Source organism: Wyeomyia smithii, chromosome 1 (genome assembly GCF_029784165.1).
Source record: "Wyeomyia smithii strain HCP4-BCI-WySm-NY-G18 chromosome 1, ASM2978416v1, whole genome shotgun sequence".
In the NCBI taxonomy this organism is placed as follows: Eukaryota; Metazoa; Arthropoda; class Insecta; order Diptera; family Culicidae; genus Wyeomyia; species Wyeomyia smithii.
This window is the reverse complement of record NC_073694.1, coordinates 134,954,087-134,965,600: the sequence shown is the minus strand read 5'-3', so window position 1 is coordinate 134,965,600 and position 11,514 is coordinate 134,954,087. Positions and strand designations below refer to the sequence as shown.

The window sequence follows — 11,514 nt, the reverse complement described above, 5'->3', positions numbered from 1 at the left end:
GTCGACCAACCTCTCGAAATTTTCAATTACTAATGGGTTCATAACTGTGCATCGAATTAGCAACCGGTAAGAGAGATTCCAAAAACGATGTTTCAACGGAAGAATACCCGCTAGCACTTCAAGACTCATCGTATGGGTCGACTGCATGCAACCCAAGGCAATACGCAAACAACGATATTGTATTCTCTCTAATTTTATAATGTGCGTGTTCGCGGCGGAGCGAAAGCAGAAACAGCCGTACTCAAGAACTGACAATATCGTTGTTTGGTATAACCTTAGAAGGTCTCCTGGGTGAGCACCCCACCAAGTTCCGGTAATCGTACGAAGAAAATTAATCCTCTGTTGGCATTTTTGTGTCAGATACCTAATATGACAAGCCCAGGTGCATTTGGAGTCGAACCAGACCCCGAGATATTTAGCGACTAAAACCTGAGAGATCGTTTTACCCGTTAGTAGGAGCTGCAGCTGAGCTGGGTTATGCTTCCTAGAAAAAACGACCAGCTCAGTTTTCTCCGGAGAGAATTCGATACCCAGCTTAAGAGCCCATTCAGACAAATTGTCTAAGGTATCTTGCAATGGTCCTTGCAGGTCGCTAGCCTTGCCACCAGTAATGGATACAACGCTATCGTCTGCAAGTTGCCTTAGCGTGCATGAATTTGCAAGACATTCATCGATGTCATTGACGTAAAAATTATATAAGAGAGGACTTAAACATGAGCCCTGGGGGAGGCCCATGTAACTAATTCGGGAAGTTGTCGAATCGCCATGTGAGAAATACATATGCTTTTCTGACAACAAATTGAGCAAAAAGTTATTCAAATATGGTGAAAGTCCCTGCGAATGAAGTTTCGCGCTTAAAACTTCTACAGAGACAGAGTCAAAAGCCCCCTTAATATCCATGAACGCAGAAGCCATTTGCTCTTTTCGAGCAAAGGCTAGTTGAATTTCAGTAGAAAGCAACGCTAGGCAATCGTTCGTCCCTTTGCCCCGGCGAAAGCCAAATTGAGTATCTGAAAGTAACCCGGCAACTCTGCTATATCAGTGAGATGCTTCTGTTCAATCCGCGCGGATGGAGGCATATATAACGAAACAAGGCATAGGTCTTTTCCATCCATATTCGTTTGAATGGCAACGACTTCAATATTCGAGATCGAGGGGAGGTCGATTCGGAAGAAGGAATAGCACTTTTTAATCCCTAAAAGTACCCCTCCACCGTGTGAGTCTCGATCTCGACGAATAATGTTAAAATCGTGGAAATTGAGTTGATCGTTTGAATTGAGAAAGGTTTCACAGAGCGCAAATGCGTCACAATTGTATGTATTTATTAAATGAGAAAATAGATCGAATTTGGGGATGATACTTCTGCAATTCCACTGTAATACAGTGATAAAATTCCTAACCTCTTTCGCCGTATTAGTCATCGAAAGATATGATAGCTGAAATGAGGGGCCAAGTTGCTGCTAGTTGCATCAAAAAGGTTTTCACTGTAGGAAGAAGGGCAAGAAGAATATTTTGTAGGGGATCTGGTATGTTGAATGTTTTAAATATCCAGTCCACAATATCAGAAAATTTTATGAACCCTGTTTCTATTTTATCTTCTGATCGAGAAATGGGTGCCCGAGGGGTTTTTGGTGCCCCAGGAAGCGGTGGGTACTCCTGGTTTGATTTAAAATTAAAACCGGGAGGTACTTGCTTCGGTTTTTCTTCACCGCTTCCTTTTTGTGTTGGCTTATTGGTCATTCCGCTAGGGGCTATCTTGCGACCTTTGCGAGAAAGATTAGGAGAGTTGATCATTCTCCTCTTCCTAGATCCTTCTGGCATGGCATAAGAACACCCTTCGACGGGATCGTCAGATGTACCCTCATCGGTTGGCAAAAAGAAAAAGATGTTTCCTGTCGAGGGTGGCTCAGCACTCTTCAGCATTTCTGCGAAAGAGCGCTTTGATCGTTCCTTGAGGGAACGCTTTATTTTTTCCTCGCGCTGTTTGTACGCGGGACACGCCGAAAGGTCATGCCGAGTTCCCTCGCAGTAAAGACACTTTTCAGTATCCTCACTGCAAGCGGTCTCAGCATGATTGCCTCCGCACTTGCTGCAGCGTGCCTTGTTGCAGCAATAGGTGGCTGTATGACCTAACTGCTTGCAGTTTTGGCAATGCATGACCCGCGGTACGAACAGGCGTACAGGCAGACGAACCCTGTCCAAAGAGATGTAGTTCGGCAGTGCGGATCCGGCGAATGTTACACGGAAGGAATCCGAAGGGAAGAATTTCTTCTTCCCTTCTTCGATGGATACTGAATGCAATTGCTTGACATCCAGTATCTTTACATCTTGAATCAGGGGGTTTTTGAAGCAGCCAACCCCGTGACGCAAAATGTCATCGACCGTGAGGCTTCCTTCGGTAACCACACCGTCGATCTCCACGTCCTTGGCAGGGATGTACACGCGGTACTCTCTCGTGAAGAGCTCGTAGCTAGCAATTGCGTTTGCTTGCTTCAAGCTACTCACAACAACTCGCAGTTTGTTCGGTCTAATCTTTGTAATTTCGGTTACGTCCGAAAACTGTTTTGCCAGGTCCTTGCCGATTTGAATTATATTTAGAGGCTTCTTTATGGGCCTGAAGTAAACTACGAACGGACCTTTCGAAGCATCTGGGTAAGCTTTCACCCGTGTTGCCGGTACCCTTGGTACGGGGCTAGGTAGCGGGGAAGGTAGAGGGGAATTGATGGGGGAGATCTCAATCTCTTCCCCAGTTGTTTCCACATCCAGGAATAGTTGCACCTGCATGTCGTCCATTTTGCGGGAGCGTTACGCTCTACCGCACACAAACGATAAATATTCGAATGAGGGGGGGGGGTCAAATAGTTGCTATTGAATTTTAAAAACAATTTTTCAAACTACAATGGATCAAAATTAAAAAAAAGGCAGTAATACTAATACTAATAACAATAGTAATAATAATAATAATAATAATAATAATAATAGTAATAATAATAATAATAATAATAATAGTAATAATAATTATAATAATAACAATAATAATACTATTAATAATAATGATAAAAATTCTAAAGTGAATACTTCACCGAACGTCTAAGTCACGACCTCACGGCTGATAGTAGGATTAATCGAGCGTCTCCGCAGAACAAACAATGACGATCCAGCTTCGTGTTGTGACACAGTGGCCGTATCCTACACGCGACCTTGTAGATGCCACTTGTAGTTGACTTCCACTCGCTCGATCGTATGGTGGTCCGTGCTGCTAGCGGGGTAACAGCGGTGCGGGAGAATTATTCTTGCTGATATATCAGCTGCGTATCGGATCACTGGCGGGGTAGCCTGCCCCTACCAGTGTGCAGAAGATGTTTCTGCCGATAAACTACCGGCTATTGTTATCGCGCAGCACAAGAAATAATCGACAAAAAAACACCCGTACGATAACTCGTGTATTGTTATTTTGCAAACTCAAACGGAGATGAACAATTTGCGTCTAATCGAGACGAAAGCAAAACAACGAATGTATTTAGTAATCAGATACTTGTTATTTTTCTTCAAATGTCTTTTCTGAACGTTAACAAACATTTTAATGAAAAAAAAAATGTGTCATCGTTGTAAAATGACGTATGGAGGTCCACTTTCGGAAGTATTGAAAATGTTGGCCATATATCACTTTAGGTTATTTTCCTGAAACCGGAAGTCGCCATCTTTTAATCCACAAAACTTTGTAGAAAATGAGAAAATAAAAGATTTTTAATGCTTAAGCTGCCTCTTAATCGATATTCAAACAAATGAATCGTAACCTTTCCTGCAGCTAGATGTGAGTTCTAGTTTGGATTAACGCAAAAAAGTAAAACAGTAAGATTAAGAGCTGAATGACCTTCTGGTTAAAAGCTCTCTAATAAAAATCAAATTCAAATTCAAAAGTACAAAAGTAAATCGAATGCCGTAAAATGTAACTATTCACAAAACTACGAAAACATCAGAAATGTAAAATGTTCATGCTCGAGATATGGGTTATTCTGCAAAAAAAAAATTGTAGATGAAAGAACAACGAACATTTTATTGCAAAAAAAAAACAAATCATTGAATTTTGATTCAGAGGCGAATTGCGCATAAAAAGTCAAAGTTTCGCATGTAATCGTATAAAACGTATAAATTAAAAAAAATATTTTTCGGTGATTTTCTGTATTCTGTATATGGTCCTCGTGGCTCTGTGGTTAGCAATGTCGATTGGCTCCCACACGGTTGTGATATCGGGTTCGATCCCCGATCAGGTCGAGAATCTTTTCGAACTGCAATTTTTCTCGACTCAGCTCTGGGGCACGGTGTATCGTTGTTCTTATCCTACAACATGCAAAATGTGCTAAAAGAATATCGATAACGAATTTTCTCAACTAATCTGGTTGATCGAGAGCGCTATTAGAAGGCTGCAATATTGTTGTGCTGTATACAGAAATACATCTTCAAACATACATTTTATATTTTAACATAAACAAACATTTTAATGAAAAAAGAATCACATGTCATCGCTTTAAATTTTGATTTAGAGGCAAATCCAGCATAAACAGTCATAATTTTGCATGTTTCACGCAGTTTTGTGAATAATATCTCAAGTTTTAGTAATCATATATATTTTATTTTTCCTCAAATGTCTTTCCTGAACGTTAACAAACATTATAGTGAAAAAAAATCATATGTCAACGCTTTGAATTTTGATTTAGAGGCGAATTTAACACAGAAAGCCATAATTTTGCGTGTTTTCGGTAGTTTCGTGAATAATATCTCAAGTTTTAGTAATCAGATACTAATTATTTTTCCTTACATATCTTTCCTGAACGTTGACAAACATTTTAATGAAAAAAAATCACATGTCATCGCTTTGAAATTAGATTCAGAGGCGAGTTCAGCATAAAAAGTTATAATTTTGCTTGTTTTACGCAGTTTTGTGAATAAAATCTCAAGTTTTAGTAAACAGATACTTGTTACTTTCCTTCAAATGTCTTTCCTAAACGTTTACAAACATTTTAATGTAAAAAAAATCACATGTCATCACTTTAAATTTTGATTTAGAGGCAAATTCAGCATAAAAAGTCATAAAGTTGCATGTTTCACGTAGTTTTGTGAATAACATCTCAAGTTTTAGTAATCATATACTATTTATTTTTCCTCAAATGTCTTTCCTGAACATTAACAAACGTTTTAATGAAAAAAGAATCACATGTCATGGCTTTAAATTTTGTTTTAGAGGCAAATTCAGCATAAAAAGTCATAATTTTGCAAGTTTAACGTAGTTTTGTGAATAATATCTCAAGTTTTAGTAAACAGATATTTGTTACTTTCCTTCAAATGTCTTTTCTCAACGTTTACAAACATTTTAATGTAAAAAAATCACATGTCATCGCTTGAAATTTTGATTTAGAGGCAAATTCAGCATATTTTTGCTTGTTTTACGTAGTTTTGTGAATTAAATCTCAAGTTTTAGTAATGAGATACTAATTAATTTTTCTCACATGTCTTCCCTGAACATTAACAAACATTTTAGTGTAAAAAAACCATATGTCAACGCTTTGAATTATGATTTAGAGGCAAATTTAGCACAGAAAGTCATAATTTTGCGTGTTTTACGCAGTTTCGTGAATAATATCTCAAGTTTTAGTAATTAGATACCTATTATTTTTTCTCAAATATCTTTCTTAAACATTAACGAACATTTTAATGAAAAAAGAATCACATGTCATCGCTTTGAATTTTGATTTGGAGACGAATTAAGTATAAAAAGTCATAATTTTGCATGTTTTACGTAGTTTTGTGAATAATATCTCAAGTTTTAGTAATCAGATACTAATTATTTTTCCTCGAATGTCTTCCCTGAACATTAACAAACATTTTAGTGAAAAAAGAATCATATGTCATCGCTTTGAATTTTTATTTAGAGGCAAATTTAGCACAGAAAGTCATAATTTTGCATGTAGTTTTGTGAATAATATCTCAAGTTTTAGTAATTAGATAACTATTTTTCTTTAACTAATGTCTTTCCTGAACATCAGCGAACATTTTCATGCTAAAAAACCTACATGTCACCGCTTATTATTTTTGATTTAGAACGATTCAAAATGATGATGATTACTGTACACCACAGAGACTGAGGTAATAATATCTATAAGATCAAGCGTTACGGAATTCCATTTTTATAAAGTAGAAGAGAAGATTTAAATTTGTAAGCGAAAACTTTGTCTTTTTTGAGTTTTGTAGTCATTTCAAGATTCGCCCTAATCACGAAGTAGTCCGGGTTACTCTGTTGCTGTTACTCTGTAAAGGAAGGTCAATGACTCGTGACAGAGCGACCCTAAGGGAACATTCGTATATTACATAACGCGCTCAAGAGAGGGTGGTGTTCAGCGAATGTGTTACACTTCGTGAGGTTACCATGAACAATCCGCCACGTTGGGGTGGGGGGTATTAAAAATTACAAATTCAGCGTTACGTAATATATAAATGTTCCCTAAACTAAAACGCGACTTAATAGGACTTAATGATGCCCTCAAGGAAGGCATTCATTGTTTAGGTGAATAGATGTGGGTATTTTATACTACTGAATGATATATAACAAAATTTATTCACGAATAAATCTCGCCGAACATGTAAAAAGGGCCTATCTACCATATATAAACAAGCCAAATTTTCTCGTTTTTGATTAGTACAAGCGTAAGTTTTAAATATGCCCTTTTTACGTTTGGCGAAAAATAATGCCATTGTTAAAAATATATTTTAAAGTTTATGTTTTTTTTTGCTGGATTTAATTTTTGATTTAACAATATCCGTTTTGCCTTTATTCCTTTCAGTATTTTTAAGCTTTTTTTTAAAGTGTCCAGCCAACTGCGATTTGTTTGTCCTTTTGGTTTTCTGTTTTTTATCTTTGAGGGAATCTGTCCTAAAATGCGGCTCTGATCGATCATCTCTGTTAAGCTTTTTTCCTTTGTCTATCCGTGCTCTTTTCGGTTTTAATGAATATTTGATGCCCTTTGGAACAAATGGCCTTTTACGACTGCCACTCTGTCCTTCAAACAGCTCTTTTTCAGGAGCTTCTCCAACTGCCTCTCGATAGTACTGGCTGTCATCTTCTTCCGATTCGTTACCAACGGCTTCTTCGGCATCTTTGAGCAATTGTCTATCATGGTCAGTAAGCTTTCCACCAGACGTTTTTGCTCTGTGCTCGATCTTTTCTATTTCTTTCTTTTTCTTGTTTTTCTCTTGCTGTAATTTGCGTTGTTCCTTGAGTTGTTTTTTTGCTGCTCGCTTTTTACGTAACTCTTCGATCTCAACTACACTTTTTTCGATGTAATCATGATACAGTACTTCTCCAGTTAATAAATCTTCTTCGATTTTCATAAGTCGCATTGTTATACGAGGGCCAATTTCATACAGTCTAAGGGAAGATTTATTATCTGCTAAATTACCACGTCGCAAATTTTGTGGCAAGACCACGTGCGTCTCATTGTCGTCAAATTCTGAATCCGATAGCAAATAACCTTTTTCGATGTAGTCAGCAATATCGTTGAATTTAGCCATATTCGGTATGTTACGGGTAACCACTTTCTTAACGCCTTTGTTGAGATTCACTGGAACTACAGTGACAGAATAATGACGCAGATCGATCAATTTTGAAACAGGATTATACGATAACAGAACGCAGCGTTTAAGGGATGATAATTTGACCTATAATGTGATATTGGTATTCAATCTTTAAAATAGTTTCATAAATATTATTTTTAAAATTCTTACAGTGGACAGATTGATAGGAGGAAACATGTTTTGAAATGTAGAAGCCATCAACTTGAGCTGTTTTCCTTCTCCGCTGAAACTATTCAAAATAACCAGTGGTGGCGTTTGAAAACTTTCTGTGTCTAAAAACTGCTTTTTGGATAAACTGATTACGTCCTTGGCTAATGTATACTGGGTCACCTGAGAAAAAAGTAAATGTAAAAACATACATCAATGCATAAATTTGTGTAATCCTGGGTTTGAATTGGGTTAGATATTTCTAGTACTATGTTACGAGAAGCAGCACTGGCAATGTAGTAAGAAAACCAGACACTTTTAGTCCAGGTCCACATCGACTGCCGCTGGAAGCAAGATTGTCACATACGTTATGGAACTCCGTAGAACATAACACTCATGCTTCTAGTGGCAGTATAGCACCTCCGCAGAAACGATGATGATGTAAGCGGTCTGGTACTTACCTTGAATGTTAGGGTCGGTCCTTTTGGCATACGAATAACCTTAAACGACAATGATTGCTTTGTCAAGGAGAAAATACACATGTGAGATACATGAAAATATCCTGACAAATGCACAAAATCTTTTATTTTGTTAAAACGTCGCTCACGGAGTGAGGAAGCCGTGAAAGGTTCCATTATGTGGCGGAAGTCCCTTGACAGTGCTGTTACTGAGGAACATTTTTCTCCTCGATGAATTACAAAAGTGTGAGGTGAGTTTTTGAGCGCAAACGGCTCTTCCGATATTGGAGCATCAATTTTAACTTTATTACTTTTCCTGTTACGATTACCTTTCTTCTTCATTTTTGCAGTTACCGTTATTTCTATTTGACACCAATTATTTATATATAGTGCACAAGAGCAAAATCACATGCGATTAAAATAAAACGGCTCAAACGTGTGTTCAAAAGTTCAAAACACGCTCTTTTTTTCTTTTCTCGCTGTTTGCCGCAGACCGTTCGGTCCATCAAAAACACGTTCTTGTTGTGCAGTTGTGCTGCTGTCAGATAGAGATGATATGGGCGATGAAAGTATCGATATTCCAAGACAGGGCTGTTTAAAAATAATCGATATTCAATTTTACCGACATTTTTGTTACACGGTAAACGAAAAGTACTCATTTTCATGTCGATTTCACTCAATGGAGTCGGTCCGTGGAGGAACACAGAGAACAGACTAACAAGCAAACGATAAAAGCAAACGAAAAAGTGTCTAAAACAATTTGTGTGCGCAAAAATATACTCTCCGAATTACACCCCTCTTCATGCTGAGTGGTAAACTAAGATGTGATGTCGCTACCGTCTCTGTGGAGCGAACGGCATACACTGATGAACACGCAGGTTGTTTAGCGACGGTAGCGACATCATGCTTTAGGGATCATTCAAATAATACATAACGCGCTCAGGGTGGGGGGGTATTCAGCGAAGCGTTACATTGCGTGTGGCAAACATGTGAAATTGCGTTACGCGGGGGTGGGTGGGTATTGAAAATTGTCAAATTCCGCGTTATGTAATATTTGAATGGTTCCTTACTTTGCCATTCAGCATAACGAGGGGTTTTATTCCGAGGAAATTTCGTGGCACACATGCACAATTTCACACACTTTTGACGTTGACTAACGTCTATATCGGAGTTAGACGCCTGAATTTGAAAATCTAGTAATTCAACCAGGGAAAACCAGGGAAAAGTGGTCAGGTTTTGAGCGCTTATATATCAGTCATTTCTTTTCAGAGTTTCGAGGTTTTGGTATCAACCGATCAGAAATTCTTTTACGGTTAAATGTATGTAACAAAAATAACCTATTGTTTGAGATACACTATTGAAAAGTTGATATATAACATCGATTGTCTAAATCATACCAAGCAACCAATCACCACCTCTCTTCCCAAGCACAGTCGACACTAACGGATACAACCGATCTGACTTTGTAAATGATTTGTTGTTGTTTACTCGAGGTCGCTTTCTGTTCCTGATATTTTTTGGAGCTATGTTGTAACTTACGAACCAGAGACAAACTGGAAAGAACTTTAATTAAGGCGGAGTCTTACAGGTACAAAAGTCCGCCTTTATTTCAAGTTTCTCCCTGTCTCTGGTTCGTAATGCGAGTGCACAAAATATTAATTTCATTTCATGTTGGCAGCCGACGGAGCCGGACCGATAGAGCTCTCGCACACGCAGCTTTATACGTGTTGCGTGTTACTGTGCAAAGAATTTCGACACGCGCTTTGTTCATTCCATGACTGTACCGATACCACACGAACGTTGGATGCTGATCGTGACGGAGAAAGAAAAGCCTGGTTCCAATGTCTGGCTGGTCGCGCTGGGCGCATTGATACTTAAGCATCTGTCTATCTGGCGGCTGTTATGGAGTTTTCGGTAGCTGCAGAATTGTTGGAAATGGCAGGCAATTCTACTAAAGAAAACGGGAGAACTAGAATCATCGGCAAATGGTTATCCGAAATAGTGATAATTTAACCAACTTGCCAGTGTTGTTAGAGCAAGCTCACCAGTGGCTAAATTGAAGTTTCTAAAGCTAGTTTGGCAACTCCCACCATAACGCGGCAACCGCACCGGGCGTTGCTATGTTGGTTTGGGAAATAGCAATCCCCACCTCGGGTAGTAGCGAGTTATTAAAATTGGCAACGCGATAGCAACGAGCCGAATCGTTGCTATTTGATGAAATGTCAAACTGTTGTTTTTTTTGTGCTCGATAGTGAATGTTCGTAATAATATTACGAAGATGATGAGTGTTTTGAATGCGGACTCAATTGGTCGGCCTCGGAAGACGAAGTGTTTTGCCTCGCTTGTTGAACACGTCGTAGGACGCAAGTGTCGGCATGAACCACTACTCAATTTTATTTCCGATTGAGCTGAAATTTTGCATAGGGTGTTTTTTCGGGCAGGTAAACATTTTGTATAGGTTTTTTATTGAGATGACCAATTTGGTTGGCATTTTGGTCTGCAACCTAAACGATGCGGAAAGCTCAAATCCTCACAAGATTGGCCAATATTATTCAATAAACCTGGAAGGTTTAAGCAAATCTGCTCGGGAGTATTACCAACTATTTTCCCGTTTCGTTCGGTCGTTGTATAAAAAACCACTTTTCTCCTTCACCGCTGTTTCAAAAACAACCTAAGATGCGTTCGAAAGCGGCGTTGGAAATGGTCATCGGTATAGACCGTTGTTAAAACGCTGGATGGCACCTTCCTCCGTTTGGCGTTTTTTTTTGGGTATTTACTAGGCTGAGAGTCGCCCCGAATCTTTCCAAAAACCATTTTCTTAATCGCGTATAAGGAATTTTGTTTTGCGAAATCACTTTCTTCATCACTAGAATCAATCAAATAATCGAAAACAATTTACGCGTTCTATATTTAAGTTCTTTTTGGCGGCAAATTTTCAAATAATAATAGCAAACTGTGGGAACCGAGACAGCATGAAATACAGAATACAACTTATGACAGTTCGCCAGCTTTCAGTAGAATAGTCATTTAAGCGAACGTTGCGGGACGTGCCCAGTTTAACGGAATTTCTTTAAATAAACATATAAGGATGAAAAAATTTATGTACGCACAAGTAAAAAAATCTGCAAAAGAATTATGTTATCGATAACTTGGGAGAACGGAAACAAAGTTATGTGAAATGGAGGGAACATTTTATGAAGTAGAAAGAACGTAGATCATTCCGGAAACGATTGACTGACGGATAAGTTGGTTATTACCTGAGAGAGGCGCCAGCTAAATG

At 38.4% G+C, this 11,514-nt stretch overlaps 1 protein-coding gene across 1 annotated transcript; it reads right to left on the bottom strand.

The window, feature by feature from the left end:
* Nucleotides 1-6,579: 6,579 nt before the first annotated feature.
* Nucleotides 6,580-8,775, bottom strand: LOC129718054 (protein Peter pan). Its single transcript, XM_055668465.1, has 3 exons — nucleotides 8,238-8,775; nucleotides 7,780-7,959; nucleotides 6,580-7,713 (listed from the first exon to the last, which is right to left on the bottom strand). Exons 1-3 carry the CDS (start codon nucleotides 8,574-8,576, stop codon nucleotides 6,766-6,768), a joined length of 1,467 nt encoding a protein of 488 aa, XP_055524440.1. The 5' UTR covers nucleotides 8,577-8,775; the 3' UTR covers nucleotides 6,580-6,765.
* Nucleotides 8,776-11,514: the final 2,739 nt, after the last annotated feature.